Genomic DNA, 17,853 nt, shown 5'->3' with positions numbered 1-17,853 from the left:
TATGAATATTACATAGGGAGCAACAGAGGAAAAGACTCAGAGATGGAGAGGTCACTGAACCCAGAAGGTGGCACACGCTCCTGAGATATCTATGGCAGGTACACAGGTGTACCTCACTTTCCTTTATAGGCAGGTTTTATCCAAGCTTCAAACCCTTTAGTGAAGTCATGGATTGACTTGCTTACTAGGGCAATTTAGTTTTGTGTACTGTCTGGGGAGTCTTTTGACAATATTGTGCATACAGGCTTTCCCAATGTAAGAGAACATGATTATTGCACTAATAGATATGACATGTCCCCCCCAAAAAAAAACCTCCCATGACCACTGGCTTACCTTATAGCAAGTGTAGCCATGTTAGTTCTAATTATTAGGATGGTATGCTAACTACTCAAGTTCAAAATCCACAGAATAATGCAATTTTTTATGTATTCCTTTGTAATGCTGCGGGGTTTTCTGAAGAGTGAAAGTTGAGCTGGTAATGTCTTTTGGGGGTGGGCGGTGCTGGGGATTGAACTCAGGGCTTCATGCTTGCTAGGCAGGTACTCTACCACTTGAACCATTCCACCAGCCCTTGGTAATGTTCATTTTGCCAACTAATCATGTTTTACCAATTCTTGCATATTTATGTCAAATAGTCCTGTTTGCAGAATAGTAATGGTCTTACTTTTCCAATTATAGAAGTAAATGTTGTTAAAAAGACTATAATGATTGTTTCTACCCCAGAAGAAGAGTAAAATTTCCTTTAATCCCATCACTTAATATTAGTAGTATTGCTGTAAGTATATGCACATCTGTAATTTTGTGTGCCATATTTACATGGACACATAGGATGCACTTATAATTTGCTTTTTTTCTTGTAATAATGTCTTTCCCTTAATTTATTCACAAATCTATTTTGTACTCTGTGCTATTTACATTCAAAGTGTGAGGCAGACTACAGTGAAAAAATAGTGGGACACATCTATATATCATGTGTGTCTTCTTTAAGTATAGGTATACTATATAATCATTTTAATAAGTACAGAGTATTAATTCATAGATGTATCATAATTTTCCCAGTCAAATTTCCCATTTTTGGATGTCGGGATACAGTTTGTTGGGTTTTCTTAAATAGAAGGGAAATATGCACTGATTTTTGGTAAATCCAAGTTAAAATTATCTATGAATAATAGGATTCTGTTGGTAGGGCTACTCTTTTAAATATGACTTTATAAACAGTGATATGGGCCTCCCAGTGCTTACCACAGGCTGTGTTCTTATACTGACTGTATAGAAAGAGGAGGCAAAATAAACCTACCCCATATACATACCTCAGCCCAGGTCCTGTGCCTGGTCTGTATTGTAAAAGGGGACACTTGGGAAATATTGCTGTGATTCTTGGCAGATGTGAATACAAAGATCATTGTGGACCCCATGGTCTCTCACTTGACAGATGAATGCAGAGATCTGGGAGGCATCTGAGACTGTTTCCAACTCCACCTCTGTCTCGAGACTACTCAAGATGTGGTTCCAGTCCTTATAATGGAACCGTGTCCTCATTTTGGCTGCTGTTCCTCCTCAGCCATTTATGGTTATGTGGTGATGTGTCAGCCTGGTCCTCTAGGGATTCTGGAATTATCTCTTCTGCCCTTTTGGATGGGAATTGCTGCTCTTTTGTTCTCTGTCCAGCAACCAGCAGGCTACCTTCCTGCCATCTGTGTCACTCCCACATACAGTGACAAGAGTGATATTAAAGGATCTGTTTGTTGGTGATTTTAGTACACTGATGTTTAGCACAAAGCAAAACGTAGCCCAAGTGAATTATAAAACTTTATAATGCAGAGCATAGACAGATTATACCCTCGTTTTAAGTACATGGACACCGAGTTATAGAGAGTGTCCATGATTTTCCAAAAGTCACATACTTAGCAATAGAGCGGGAACTGGTAAGTTGGACTTCTAATTTCTCATTCAGTGTTTGTCCCAGGGAATCAGCTGTCTTGAGTTTGTGGTAGGATCCTTGTAATAGGTCAGGGAACACCATATCTTGGAGTGCTTCTTTGTGGCCTCCAGTTAAAATGCCCTCCATAACAAACTACACAAGTTTCCCAAATATGGAACTTTTTAAAAGTTCTCCACTTTGGTAATCTGGAAGAGGCTTACTAGATAGCATGCAATGTGTGTAGCAGAAATCAGTGACAATCCTTCATTTCTGAGTGCTTTCCATTAGCAAGCTTATGCATGACCTCTTTAGATTTATGATTGGAAAGTCTCACTGCACCAGCTCTGCAGAGCCAGCCACATGAACTATGTGTCTCTTTCAGATGAAAAGCTCCATCAGGGGTATGGTCACATTTATCTGTGCTATAGACCATTGTGTCATGTGGTAGTTTCAACTTAGATTTTGTAGAAGTCATGTTTCCTTCTCTTGGACAGTATTGGAATCTGATTTACAAATAAATTTAGTGGCAAAGAATGGAAAAGCTTTGCAGTCCTGATTGTTTTTGCAAAGCTAAATGTAAATTATCTTTGTTAATGGAGCAAAGCAATGATGCAGCAGCATTATTTAAAAAACAAACCCTGAGGTTTAGTTCTACAGTGCATTTTTTACAGGGCATAGTGATTAAGAGCCCACACCCAACAGCCAACTACCTAGGTTTGCCTCCTGGATCTGCTATGTACTGTGTAGACTTGGGCAAGTTACTTAATCTCTCTGTCCTCTGTTTTCTCATGGGTAAAATACAAGTGATAATAACATACTGGTACCAGGTGTTTGCTGGGAAGTTTAAATGCGGTAGTATTTGCAAAACACCTACAACACCATGAAGCATGTGATAAATACCATGTGTTTGCTATTATTATTCTGACATTACCATTTCATCCATCCATTCATTCATTCAGTAATAATGCACTGAAATATCTATGTGCTAGGCATAATGCAAGATAAGAAAAAGATTCCAGCCTTCAAAAAAATCTTGTAGTTTAGTAGTCAGAAAGACATATGATGTAAACCATGACGCTTGTAGGTATGCATCAAGGAAAATGCCACAATGGAGCACTATAAGTGCTGTGCCAGTACAGGAAAAGAAGCAACCAAAGGGAAAGCTACACAGGGGATGTTTTAGCTGGGATAGGAAGAGCGCATAGGAGTTGGTCAGTGGTCATCAGCTGTGGGCACTGGGCATCTAGAGTCCCACTTAGAATTCTAGAGTCCTAAGAGGATGGTTATATAACTGAAGCACCCCAAAAATGTGGCAGAATAAAGCATGGTTCAGGGACTGTGTTGCTCTGCTTTTCATTACTATGACAAAATGCCTGAGAAAGAGAACTTAAAGGAGGAAGGGTTTATTTTGGCTCATTGTTTCAGAAGTTTCAGTCCATAGTTACTTGGCTCCATTGTTTTGGGCCTAATGCAAGGCAGGACACCATGGTAGCGGGAATATGTGGCAGAAGAGGCTACTCACCTCATTGTGACCATGAGGAAATGAGCAAGATAGAGGGGGAAAAGAGGGGAAGAGAGAGAGAAAAAAAGAGGAAGGAGAGAGAGAGAGAGAGAGAGAGAGGTTGGGGACAAAATATAGTCATCAGAGGCATGCCCCCCCACAAAAAGACCTAAAGATCTACCAAGTTTCTGTCATTTCCCAGTAGCCCATCAAATTATGAACCTATCAAGGGATTGATCCATTGATGAGGTCAGAATCTTCACAATCTATCTAGTCACTTCTCAAAACCCCATAAGCTGCCAGCCAAGCCTTTAGCACATGGCCTTTGAGGGATATTGAAGAGACAAGCAGGTAGGAATCAGAAAGATCTGTATCCTATGGGGTTTCTGTGGGAGAAAAGGATTCAAATTTGAACAGTGACTATGCTAACCTGGGGCCCTAACTGAGAGGGAGTCCTATGGTAGAGGAGGTGGTAAGGAGCAGTGAAGACACTGGGCATTTCTATACACACAATTCTGTCCCACAGTTGATTGGAGGAATGTCCAGATGTTGCTCTGCTCATCCATATTGCTCCTCAGTAAAAATAATTGGTGTTGGGCACCAGTGGCTCACACCTGTAATCTTCGCTACTCAGGAGGCAGAGATCAGGAGGATTGTGGATCAAAACCAGCCCCAGCAAACAGTTTGCAAGAACTTATCTTGAAAAAACCCATGACAAAAAAAGGGCTGGTGGAGTGGCTCAAGGTGAAGGTCCTGAGTTCAAACCCCAGTACTGAAAAAAAAAAAAAGAGTGAAAGGAAAAGAAAAGAAGTGGCTATTTATGGGCGTGTGATTTTATGGTTTATGTATATTTTGGGTTTTGTCCACAGTTCCTGGCTTATAACTCCCATTGCTTTTATTTCCTACATGACCACAATAATACAGTTTAAATTTTTGGTCATTTGTCTTTGTTTTCTGAAGTAGCTTCTGAATAGCTTCAGAGTGGTAAAGGTGAAAGGTTTTAATAATGTTGGGGCGCTTTAGACCCCAGAAGCAGGCCTCAAAAAGCAAAGTCTCTCACCTTCTCTCCTGGCCTCCTCTCACCTGCTCCTTTTTTCACCTCAAGGCAGGCCATAGAAACTAAAATTTCTAGTGGGACATGCTTTTAATCCTAGCATTTCAGGAGGTTGAGGCAGAAGAACTGAGTTTGAGGCCAGACTGGGCTACAAAGTGAGACCCTCTTTTTTTTTTTTTTTTTTGAGACTCTCTCTTTAAAAAAAAGTGTCTGGAGGCATGGCTCAAGCAATAGAGCATGAGGTAAGCATGAGGCCTTGAGTTCAAACCCCAATAGTGCCAAAAAAGAAAAGAAAGGAAAATGAGAGAGAAAAGAAAGAAGGAAGGAAGGAAGGAAGGGAGGAAGGAAAGAAAGAAAAGAAGGAGAGAGACAAATAGAATTTCTCTTCCCTAAGATAGGTCACATAAACTAACAGTACACCCTAATTTTTCTTCACCGTTCTAGACTTAGAGCTGCCCCTAAAGACATTTTCTGGTAAGACCCTCATTTCAGGAGTCCTGCTCCATATTCTGGAGGAAGGAATGCTGTACCTATAGCCAAGAAGAACCAGAACAGACAAGCCTTGCTGGGTTTCCCCACTCGGTCTGTTAGCATAGCTCAATCCTTTGTCCAATCGTATTTCCCCACGCTTGTCCATGCTTCAGTCATGCCTGTGTGATGAGGCCTCCACAGAAACCCAAAAGCACAGAGCCTAAGAGCTCCTGGATAGCTGAACACATGCAGACTTGCGGAGAGATGAACAAGAGCTCACCCATATGTTGGGAGGGTGATGCACCCAAACTCCATGGCACAGAATTCCTGTCTTGGGGACCTTCCAGACCTCACTCTCTGTAGCTCTTCATCTGGCTGTTTATCTGTATCCTTTAGTATATCCTAAAGATAAGCCAGTAAGCAGAAGTGTTTAACTGAGTTCTGTGAGCTTCTTTTTGTGAGCAAATTGAGCCTAAAGAGGAAATCATAAGAACTCCTGTTTGCAACTAGTTGGTCAGAAGTTCCAGAGGCCTGGACTTGTGACTAGTATCAGAAGTGAGAGTAGTTGGTGTGACTGAGCATTCAGCCTGAGACATCTGATACTATCCATCAGAGTTAAATTAGATAAGAGGATGCCCAGCTGGTACCTGCTACAAAACTGATTGCCTGCTTGCTGATGGGAAGAAATCGCTACATAGTTTTGGGATCACAGAAGTTTTGTAAGTATACAGTAAGAGATACTGAGCTTGTTTTTCCTGTATATCCTCAGAGTATTTGACATATGCTTTTATTGTTTATAGGAGATCCCAACAATCACCAGAAACATTTCATTTTATTGTTTTAATTAATGTTACTGAAAAGGAGATGTATTCTAGGTAGTTTACATCAGTCTAAACTAGGTAAACAAACCAAACCTTGAGAGTAGTTTAGCACTATGATTTTCTGTTAAAAAGGACATCGAAATACACATTTAAAGAAAATACACTTCTTTTGGCTATGATGTCAAGTATTGCCATGAATATTGTATTTACTCTATATTTTTCTGTTTTTCCCACACTATCTTAATTTTTTTCTAAATATTTTGACAGGGCTCCTAAGGTAAAACTGGACTCCTTCATAGTCTAAGGAGTGTTATAACATTTTACAATGCTCTTTTATAAATGTTAAATGAATTCATGGTACACACACTATAGTCAGTAAATAGAACTCTTACTTCCAATTTCATTATAATCTTAGTCTAATTAATTTTAAGCTAGGGGTATAGCTCAATGGCAGAGTGCATGTTAGCATGTGCAAGGCTCTGGGTTCAATCCCCAGCACCACAGACACAAACACATCTTTACAGAAATTGAGAAAGGGCAGACTATGAATATTTCCAGACATGGAACGAAAAGTTTTACATTCCTAGAAAATGTCCACAGTTGCCCATCTATACAGTGGTATAGTATTTGCATATAACCTATGCACATCCTCCTGTATACTTTAAATCACCTGTAGATTATTTATAATACCTAATACAATGTAAATAAGATCTTACTATTATACTATACTGCTTAAAGAATAATGAAAAGAAAAATCTGTACATGTGCAGTACAGACAGATTTAAAAATATTTTCAATCCAGTTAGTCGAATCTGTGGATGCAAAACCCACAGACACAGTGTGTGTGTGTGTGTGTTTGTGTGTGTATGTGTTACTGTCATATCCTTCAGTGAATTCTTTATTCCAAATATAACTAGAACTTTAATGGGCATGTTTTGTCTCTTTCAAGGTATTACTCCTCTACTATTATTTTCTTCTTATTTGTTCTTTTTTCTTTTTTTTGAGAAGTAGATAGTCAGGAAATCACCTCCTCCCACCTACCCTTTTTTTTTCTTTTTTTCTTTTTCTTTTTTTTTTAACCACCCACCTGTTTTGGGGGGAAGAGGTAATACTGGGATTCAAACTCCAGGCCTTATGCTTGCTAGGCAGATGCTCTGCCACATAAGATATGCCTCCAGGTGTACCCACTTTTTTTAAAAGGACAATGATATTGAGTAGTTGAATGTCTTGGGTGTGACCACACAGCTAATTGAGTAAAGCAAATGTTAACAGCCAGACTTTCTAGCTGCCAATTCATTATTTTTTTTTCTCCCTTTAACCTTTATTCAGTAGATAATTATTGTTTTCTATATGCCAGATGCTATTTTAAACATGGGCAATCCCTACCTTTAAAGGAGCTAGGGTCTAATGTGGAAGTGGGTGGAGTAAATCAATGATCATGGCTCCAGGAGAGAAACTAATGAAAGGAGGCAAAGAACTGGGGAGAGCTCTAGCCCAGTCTAGATTTTGGGAAGCACTTTGTGCACAGCTGGCTCCTGGGAAGAGTCTTGAAGATGAACTGGAGTTGCAGGGGAGATAAGGAATGTGGGCTCTTTGGAAGAATTTCCAATGTAATGAATGGTCCAGGCTTCAGGCCAGGGAAACTGCCTGGGGATATGGACTCTGGGTAAAGAGATTGGAATGGGAAGGAGGTCTATAGAGAAAGGGTCTCAATTGCATGATAAGGGCTAGAAATTGTTTTGTAAACAATGGAGTTTTGGGGTGAAGTGATGATTAGATTTCCCTTTTTAAATTATCCCTTTGAAGTGGTTGGGGAATGAATTGAGGATGGGATTGTGAGGCACAGACCCTGAACGTAAGGCAGAAAGGGTATTTTATGAGACTGATGTTCCATCATCAACAAAGGTTGGTTTTGAAGTTGTGAATGGAAAGAGTAAATTTATTCCAGAAATGGTGAGATAAATTTGCTAGGACTACATGTGCGATTAGATGTAGGAGCAGGCTGAAGGAGATGTCTGACGTTGTTGAGTTTGAACTGCTCATGGGACATGCAGCTAGAAACATCCAGAGCAGTTGGATATTTAAATCCTGACCTCAGGAAAGATCTAGCTGGAGGTGTGTTTGGGAATCAGCGGGTAAAGCTACTAGCTGAAGTAAAGTCCTGGGTGACAGGCAGGGTGAAGATGTGGGGACACTGAAAGGGGTTGATCCTTGGGGACGCCATGATTGACAGGCTGAGAGAGAAGCACTGGTTAGTGATGGGATCCTGCCGTACTCTGGGGAGCTAAGCAATGAAACAACTAAAAGCTTTGGGAGGAGAGAACTGATTCCCATTTTCCTCCTGTAACATCAAGTCTAAACTTTCACCAATGTCGCTTCATTTACCCCATTTCCTTTCTCATCATCTCTGCTCACGGACCCACCAAGAAGCTCACCATTCCTATGCTACTATTTTGCTCCTTTGTTAGGATGCCCAAACTGAAACTGGAGTTTTGGACTTAAGGCCTAAACTCCTGAGAATCCATATGCCAAGTCCAGCCCCCCTAAATGCCAAATAAAGAGGCATCGTGAAGGCAGAGAAGATTTATTACACGGCTCAGGACATGCCATGGGAAGAGGCAGAGTAAGTGCTCAGCTCATCTTCAGCCATCTTCCATGACATAGACATGAGCTATAAGTTTAAGCAGACAAAAGAACTGGAGGCAAAGGACAGAGGTATGCATAGTTAAACAGTCCCAGTTGCATGTCTGGTTTGGTTGGTCTCGTGGTTGGCAGAGTTGGCAGTCTTGGTCAGGCAGGTGGTCTGGTGGTCTGGTCCAGTTCTAGGAAGTTATCACTTGGAGAGAGTAATCTGGCTCCTGTTTGAGAGGATTATTCTGACAGGATGTGAATTGTCCTCACTGGGAGCTCCAGGTGGCTCTGGTTCCTTGTCATAAAGATGTTATCAGTTCTTCCCTTTTTGGAATCCAAGGTGATTGCAAAGTGACTGCAAAGAGAATGGCTTAGAGCAAGGACAGATACAAAATGGAGATATGCCATGCTTTTCTCCTGCTATTAGTTCATTCGTGGTCCCAAGGAGTCAGTGCTTTTCAGCAAAAGCAATTTGAGCACCTCTTACAAAACCTCACTTGTTTAAGCTGTATTCAGCCATTCAGACCAACACAAGTCCATTTTCTCCATGGCTGGCCCAATACTCTCTGCTCTACAGAGACCAATATTTCACTCTACTTCACACTTGATTTTGTGCCATTTGACGGCTTTGCCTGTTGATTCACAAAGTTTGATTTTCTTACAAGTTTTTCTTGAAGGGGGTCTTATTTATTCTTCTTCTGTGGACTTTGTATACTAGAGTAGTGTTACATTTTACAAAGCAAAATGTGTGATTGACACACATCTTATCCAGTTCCTGAGGATTCTTAAGGAAGATTTAAATTTCAGCTGTCCAGGAGGTGGAGTGAACCCTGTGCAAGAGATACCATCCAGGGGAAGCATCTTAGTCAGCTGACATCAGCTCAGGCAGGAGCGCATGAGGACAAAGGCCAGGAGTGAGGGAGGGGTCTTTACTCTAGACAGCTACCAAAGAAGCTGGAAGGTATGTTCCTGTATCAATATTGTGATGTTAATATATGCTTTCTTCCAAAACTGGCTCAAACTTTATAGCTGGTGCTTTGAAACCTCTGGAAGCACTACCAACCCTGGCTTGGTGAAAGTGAGGCCTGTCTAGGGGAAGGGGTTACTGGACAGTAGCAGATTAGAATTTTTCATGAACCTCCAATTCCAAAGGGAAATTTAAGTGCTTTTCATCCACAGATAGAGGATTTGGGTCTTTGCAACACACTCACTGCTAAGTGAGATAAGGAATCCTATTCTGAGTTGGATGCTATGGTGGCAAGTGTCCCTGGACTACCAGGCTCCCCAGGGAGTATAAGGTTACATAGTCAGGATGATAGAGTTATAAAGGAGATTCAAAGCCTGGTATTGTCACATTTTAAAGATCTCATTTGCAAAGGAAATGATGTTTTTGCATTTTTTTTTCTGGAAGTACTGAGGTTTGAACTCAGGCTTGCTAAGCGGGCACTCTACCAATTGGGCCATTCTGCCAGTCCTTTTTTTTTTTTCTGTGCTTCCTTTCCTCTTAGTTAAAGTTAATATTGTTTTGGTCTTATACCTCTATTTAGGTCTCTTACTTTAGTTTTATAAACCTTTCCCTAGTTTATTTTCCATTAAGAGCAAAATAGAAATTCTTCTGGAAAGAACACTGAGGAGGGACAGTGGGGAAGGTTGGCAAATGAGGACTGGAGGAACTGTTACGGCCAGAGCTCTGCAGTCAGGCCATAACAGAGCTTGTTGTTGGAGACCAACAACAAGGTAGCATTTTTGTTGTTCTCTCTCTCAGGACAGATGCCAGTTAGTTCCATCAATACACAATCCAACCAAAGTTTTAGTATTTAGAAATTCAGTTGAGTGATTGGGTTTGTAAGCACCTATTTTAACGAACATGAGGTTGTTAAAACGGCGCTGGTTCAGTCTGTGATCAGAAGACTTCCAAATTCCTTTGTATCCCACCAGGAAGAATCCATGGGAGGACACATGGGTGTAAAGGGAGTTTATTAAAAGTTAGGGAAGAGAAATACAAACGGAAGCATGGTGAGCCCAGGTGGAAGCCGGAAGCTGAAAGAGCATGTTTCTGCTCTTTAGGTGCTTTAAAAACCTATGATAACTTATGAGAAGGGGAGAATCAGATTCTCACTGAATAATTAATGGTTGGGGAAGGGCATAGGTGGTTCCCAGCCAGGTGAGGGTGGTTCCTGAGCCAAAGTATGGTTAATGTAAGATGTAATGGCATTTTTTTTCTATGAATCCCTAGTTTAGCCTGCCTAAAGGTGGGAGGTGGGAAAAAAGGGATGAGAGTAATACAGGAGATAAATGTGATCATAGCAGTATATGCATGTATGAAAGTATAACTGAAACTCCTTTGTATAATTAATATACACTAATGGAAATAAAGGATACGAGAATAAGGAGTTGTGCAGTTATCTATTATCTTGAACTCTGGTTGCAGAATTGTTTCAGGTTGCCATACACGCCTGATCGGAAGCTAAACAGGGTCAGGCCTGATTAGTACTTGAACGGAAGAATGCCTTGGGTGCCTCAAAATAATGGAAATATCCTTGATGTGAGATGACACCCAAATGGGGCCTACTGGGAAATATTTTTAGGGATTCCTTTCTCTATAGCTTCATCAAGTGACTTACCTCAATGTCTTCCAACCACAAAATCAGACTTTAATTTCATCTAATATTTTTTCTCTGCTTCACAAGAGACAACAGAAATGTATAATAGGTGCTGAGAAACTGCTTTTGCTAAAAAGCCCTGACTCCTCACTTGGGCCCACAAGTTAACTAAAAGCAGAATATAAACTGCATCTCTGCCTCCATTTTTTTTTATTTTATTATTTTTTTTTTTGTCTTTTTTGCTCTGAGCCATTTCCTCCTGCATTCACCTTGGATTTCAGTAATGGGAAGACAAGACTGATCGGTAAACATCTAATGACAAGTCTACATGTCCTCTTCCCCCAAGCAATGATTTTATCCTAACAAAGCCTCATCTGACCAATCTGAAATAATGATTAACCAGACCACAACCTCGCCATACCTTTGACCAAGAGGTATGCTTAATTATCCATACTTCTTGCCCTCTGCCCCAACTTTTCCTCTACTTCAACCTAAAGCTCTTGTCAGTACCTGGAAGATGGGCTGAAATACTTGTTCTTCCTCTTCTCATAGCAGCTCCCCCTACCCCACTCCATAAATAAATCTTCTTTCTCTGTCCTTCACCGTTACTTGTCTTTTTTTTTTTTTATGTATACTTTTTTTTATTATTGTTGTACTGGGGGTACATTGTGACAGTTACAAAAATTCTCACAATATATCAGTTGAATTCACCCCCTCCATCACTCATTTCATGTCTCTTTAATTGACATATTTGGGTGAGTGGTTGGACCTAACATGTTGGAAAACCCCAATTCAGGCCTCCAGTCTAGGACTCTGATTACAGAAGCCTGTTTCTAAAGAATAGAGCTCCACCAACCCCAGGTCCCCTAGACAGTACATTACCAATAACAACTTGAAAAGTCATCCTATCTCCCAGGCTCACTCTTGTAATTCTTCCTCTAAGGTCAGTTGTAGAAGCCCAGGCACTCTGACCCCTCTGCTGACAAGATAGTAGAAACACTGCTTTTCTCCTCTCCCCCATTCCTCTTCCTCCCTCTCTCCTCCCTCCCTCTCCCCTTTCTTCTCCCTTTTCCTCCCCACTTCCTTTCTCCCTCTTTCTCCCCCATTCCCTTCTCCCCTTTCCTCCCCCTATTCCTCTCCCTCTTGTTGTAGAAGCCTAGGCACTCTGACCCCTCTGCTTTCAGAATAGTAGGAACACTGCCTTCTTCTCCTCTCTTCCCTTCCCCTCCTCTCTCCACTTCTCCTTTCTTTTTAAAGATTAAGTAAGGTATTCTGATGATCATTTTCTTTTGTTCTTCTACAGTCCCTCTTTCTGCGTTTTTCTTGCTGATTGACTCTGTAATCCTTGATACTTTTCTCTTGGTATCTTAATTCCTATGTTGAGCCCTAGCTCATAGCCCATTCCTGGTAGACCACTGTCTGATGGATCACAACAATGCATACAAAGTGCAAAATTATTACCCCCCATTTTACAGATGAAGAAACTGAGGCAAAGAGTTACCTTCTTTACTTTATATTTCCTAAACTTTTTTCTTTCTACTTCACACTTAAAAGAGGAAAAATATCCAATCAAATAAAAAACGTAGAGCATGAAAGTTAGTAAAATGTGAAAGAAGTTCACGGAGACCTCGAGTTTTGCCACTTAGTGGGTAACCTTGGTTGGGTCAATTAGAAATCTCTAAGCCTCAGTTTCTTCATCAATTTTATTAAATGCTTTATGAAATAATTGCTATGCTACCTGGTTTATCTGTCACCTAGGAATACCAAGTGGAGGTTAAGCATTTCTGAGGCCTGAGATTCATTATATACAGATTTAATTGCCCAGTACAGGCAAATCCAAAACTACCTACTTTCTGGAGCTTAAAGAAAGAAAAAGAACAATCTTTGAAGTTAGATTGTATGCTAAATTTAGGCCAGGTAAGAGAAAAGTATTAAGGATTCAGAGTCAGCCAGTAAGAGAAACAAAGTGTTGAAAAGAGAAAGAAAATGATCATCAGAATGCATTAGTTCATCTACAATCAAAACAAAACAAAGCTAAGCAGTAGTTCCAGAGTCAGCCAGCAGAGGGATAGCGTGCCTGAGCTTCTACATACCCTTAGAAGAACTGCAGTAATGGATAGGCCCAGAACATGGATGAGTTGTCAAACATGGTGGCTAACATTCCCATTTTACAAGACATGACTTTGCCTCACACTGTTAAGATATCCCAGAATATACATTGATCTTTCCCCACCTAATTAACAAATGACTTGCCTTTCTTTAATTTGACGTTCACTCAAGTGCTTACTTCAGACTTTCCTGTTATTTGTGAAATTAGTGGATAGTTAAAGATTTGATGGGTGCTAAAGAAACAGGCTATCATCAGTAACATAAATATTTATAAAAAATTTTTTTTTGTGGTACTGGGACTTGAACTCAGTGCCTACACATTGAGCCACTCCACCAGCCCTTTTTGTGACGGGTTTTTTCCACATAGAGTCTCGTGGAACTATTTGCCCAGGCTAGTTTCAAACTTCGATCCTCCTGATCTCTGCCTCCTGAGTAGCTAGGATTACAGGTGTGAGCCACCGATGACCTGGCAATTCCTTATTCTTCAACATAGTTATATTTCAAACCTGACTATTTCATTTCAATTATAGCTAGGAAACCCTATAGACTTTAAAAGTAATCTTACCTTCTAGATATTATTAAATCTTATTTGTTTATTCCCCAAAGTATTTTTATTAGCATGCACTAGTTGGGGGGGGGGGATTCATTGTCATTAACGCTTGTTTATCACTAAATAATTGGTGTCATTGTATCATTTTAGGGTAGCTAACATTCCCATTATATATATAATTCCCATTATTACTATACTTTGGCGGATAGTAGACAGAATCAGAATGCTGGTGCGGTAAAGGATCTTGTTCCAACTCCATCATTCTACAGATGAAGAAAATGAGACCCAGAGAAGCCATGCTTGCCCTACTGCACTAACAAGCCATGTTCCACTAAGAAAAGTCATAGTCACATGGCCGCCTCGGCAGCGTTTGCATCTCATGGCACTATTGCGAATTCTCCTTTCTTTTCTTCAGGTCGCATCCCTGTCACCACACCGTGGTGGCCGGCCCACCGCTGCCATGACGACCGCCATCTTGGAACGCCTGAGCACCCTGTCGGTGAGCGGGCAGCAGCTGCGGCGCCTGCCCAAGATCCTGGAGGACGGTCTTCCCAAGATGCCTTGCACGGTCCCGGAAACGGATGTGCCCCAGCTCTTCCGGGAGCCCTACATCCGCGCGGGCTACCGCCCCACGGGTCACGAGTGGCGCTACTACTTCTTCAGCCTCTTTCAGAAGCACAACGAGGTGGTCAACGTCTGGACCCACTTGCTGGCGGCCCTGGCCGTCCTTTTGCGATTCTGGGCCTTCGCTGAGGCTGAGGCATTGCCATGGGCCTCTCCCCACTCCCTGCCCCTGCTCCTCTTTATCCTGTCCTCCATCACTTACCTCACCTGCAGCCTTCTGGCCCACCTGCTGCAGTCCAAGTCAGAGCTCTCCCACTACACTTTCTACTTTGTGGACTATGTTGGCGTCAGTGTTTATCAGTATGGCAGTGCACTGGCCCACTTCTTCTACAGCTCTGACCAGGCCTGGTATGAACGGTTCTGGCTTTTCTTCTTACCAGCAGCTGCCTTCTGTGGCTGGTTGTCCTGTGCAGGCTGTTGCTACGCCAAGTATCGTTACCGAAGACCTTATCCAGTGATGAGGAAGATCTGTCAAGTGGTACCCGCAGGGCTGGCCTTCATCCTGGACATCAGCCCTGTGGCACACCGAGTGGCGCTCTGTCACCTGGCCGGCTGCCAGGAACAGGCAGCCTGGTATCACACTCTCCAGATCCTCTTCTTCCTGGTCAGCGCCTACTTCTTCTCTTGCCCAGTACCTGAGAAGTACTTCCCTGGTTCCTGTGACATTGTGGGTCACGGACATCAAATCTTCCACGCCTTCCTTTCTATCTGCACGCTCTCCCAGCTGGAGGCCATCCTCTTGGACTACCAGGGGCGGCGTGAGGTATTTTTGCAGCGCCATGGTCCCCTGTCTGTCTATACAGCCTGTCTTTCTTTCTTCTTCTTGGCTGCCTGCAGTGCGGCAACTGCATCCCTCCTGAGACACAAAGTCAAGGCGAGACTGACTAAGAAAGATTCCTGAGATCTGCAGCTGGGGAAAGGTGTGGAGGTGGCCTGTTGTGATTTGGGAAAACGTGGTACAACAGTTTGTAAGGGTTGATTTTTAAATTAATACGTATTTCCAAGGATATGCTATGGCTGCTGTATTTCAAAGCCAAAGGATTCAAGAGTTTTGTTGTTAAAAAGAATATTCCTTTTCCTTCTGGGTCATATCCTTACGAGGAAAGGATCTTGGCTAATATTCATGAGCCATCAAACTAAAGAGAACCATCTTCATGCCTGAAATTTAGCAGAATTCTATGACTTCTAAAGGCAAGTCTTAGAACAGAATAGATAGTAAAAATTGGACTGAAAAGGTGTCTAGTTCTCACCTTATCTTACAATGCTAGACTGATAATGGAATAAATTGACCCAAGGATCCTGTATTATTTATATTTCAGATTGTCTAGGGTGGAAAGATCAGAATTCAAGATGATTCAGTGAAACCCTTGGACATAATGAATTACTCAGTTTATCTAATTTCTGATCTTTCCTCTCTTGTACACTGTAACACTGGCCCTTTTCTCAGGACACCTGTCTGGCTGGCTGTTTTGTCTGAAGTGCTGTTCACACTGATCCCTACTTTGCATGGTAATCTAAAGGACTATGAAACAGTTATACTTCCAGGAAGTGCTTGGAGCCATATGAGCATTCAGGAAGCTTATTCTCATATAATACTACTAATGTAAATGGTACTAGAAAGTACAACAGTGCCAAAAGCCACCAGGAGGTACAGCCAGCAAACATGAATACCTTGCTCTTTTGGTGTCATGGAACCCTTCTATTTTCTACCTGTGGAATGCAGGATTACTCAAGAGGTATTAGGGCTGCTTTACAGACTGGGAGATCTGGGGTTACTTAAAGGATCTTTTGCATGTTTTAAAGCCCTTCGTAGGGTGAACTGGTTCTAAAGACCCTCTCAGGATTTGATTATTTCAAGAGGAACCCAAGGTCCAACCTTCTATATAGATGCAGTCCCATGAAGGACTAACATAGTTGCCCCAATTCAGGATCCTCAGGCAGGGAATTCTGCCTCAGCTTAGAGCAGAACCCTTAAAATAGTCACGTTCCAGGACAGACGAACGTGTTCTCACTGTGGTTAGTTCCTGAAAGCTCGTTCGAGTAAAAATGAGGCACTCTAGCCAAAAAATGCTGTTGGAACATTGCTGCCCAGCAACTTCTATGGGGTAGGTGGTGCTTGTAATTGATGTGTTTTGGCAACGCAGCCCTCTCTGAGGACTGACCTCTGCTTCCAGTGAAGGAGGCTGCGTCACAGGAAAAGCTGAGAAACTCTCTCTTTGCAGGCTATGTTTCCTGTCAGTATGAGATCCCTTGTTTACTAAAAGGGGAAGTAATTTCTTTAAACTCCAGTTTGATAAACCTCTTCTATTATTAGTTTATTTTCTTGTCTTCAAATCTTTGTTTTCTTCCTTTACCTGGGAGATTTGTGAGTTTTGTGCCTTATAAATGGAAACGTATGAGGACTTTACTTAATATATGCACACGTGGAATTTCCTGTTTTGGGTTATTGAGTTAAGAAAAAAGAATTCATTGCTTTCTAACTCGTGAATGAAAGAACCACAGAAAGCTAGAATTACTTATCAATCAAAAGACTTTCAATCTGTATTTTGGCCAAAAAAAAATTCAACTGGAAGCTTTCCTATAATCTTTAAATCAAGAAAGCATGTGTCTTGTCAGCTACATTGTTCTGCTAAATGGATTTTTTGTTAATCTTCAAATATCTGGACTTTTATGCTACCTAAGTGTCTTATACAAGCTTCTGGTTATCTAGGCCAAATTCACAGCAAATAAAATTATCAGAAGTGAACTCAGTTGAACTGAAAACAAGTGTGGAGGGATATGTGAAAATGTTGCAAGTAGAAGATCAATTTAAAATGGAGACTCAAAAGTGTTTGACATGTTTATTATTATGGATTCAAAAACTATATTCTTTTAAAAGTTGGCAGAAGAAGTGAAATAAGAAGAAAGAAGGGAGGAAGTTACGAATCAAGCTCTTGAAAGTAACTGGTGGTACTAGTGGACAGATTTCTTTAGAATATGTATTTTGGAATGAGGGGAGAGAAAGAGGTGGTATTTGGGTTTGAACTCAGGGCTTTGCACTTGCTAGGCAGTTGCTCTACCACTTGAGCCATGCCCCAACCCTATCCAGGTTTTGTTTTGTTTTGTTTTTTCAGGGAAGAACAAGAGGAGAAGCAGTGATCCTCAGTGCATCCTCAGACCAGTGTCAGTCTGCATTCTGTTGATGATGTAGCTGTGGCACTGCAAGTGGCAGAAAGAGGCACTAAACTTTGATGTTGCCCATACAATTTTTATTTTAATTTACACACGTATTGACCCTCAAGTGATTGGAAATTAAAAAGAAGAAAAATAGAAAGTTTTTTTTCAGATCTGGGAATTGAAGCCAAGGCTTCAGACATGCTAGGCAAGCATTCTTCCACTGATCTACTTCCCCAACCTATGAAAAATGTTGTTTTTTTTTTCAAATAAGAGATATTTGAAAAAAGATAAGGGCAAAATAGTTTCTGCTGGGTATTGAGGGGGGGAGCGGGAGGGGGTGGAGTGGGTGGTAAGGGAGGGGGTGGGGGCAGGGGGGAGAAATAAACCAAGCCTTGTATGCACATATGAATAA

General features: G+C 41.4%; 1 protein-coding gene and 1 non-coding gene across 6 annotated transcripts in view; both read left to right on the top strand.

Moving 5' to 3' along the window:
• Positions 1–17,031, top strand: part of Paqr8 (progestin and adipoQ receptor family member 8) — a 47,575-nt gene extending 30,544 nt beyond the window's left edge. For all 5 annotated transcript variants that reach the window (XM_074081966.1, XM_020184773.2, XM_074081965.1 and 2 more), the window contains one exon: positions 14,077–17,031. In XM_074081966.1, coding sequence (XP_073938067.1) covers positions 14,122–15,186 — 1,065 coding nt within the window. In that variant the 5' untranslated portion in view covers positions 14,077–14,121 and the 3' untranslated portion in view covers positions 15,187–17,031. The remainder of the gene's footprint in view (positions 1–14,076) is intronic.
• Positions 1,226–1,359, top strand: LOC141410614 (small nucleolar RNA SNORA51). The gene has a single exon (XR_012435450.1). It is a non-coding gene; the product is annotated as a small nucleolar RNA SNORA51 (small nucleolar RNA).
• Positions 17,032–17,853: the final 822 nt, after the last annotated feature.

This window comes from Castor canadensis, chromosome 8 (assembly GCF_047511655.1).
Source record: "Castor canadensis chromosome 8, mCasCan1.hap1v2, whole genome shotgun sequence".
NCBI classification, from domain to species: domain Eukaryota; kingdom Metazoa; phylum Chordata; class Mammalia; order Rodentia; family Castoridae; genus Castor; species Castor canadensis.
Note: the sequence above shows the minus strand (reverse complement) of the source record. Positions and strands in the feature narration are given on the sequence as shown.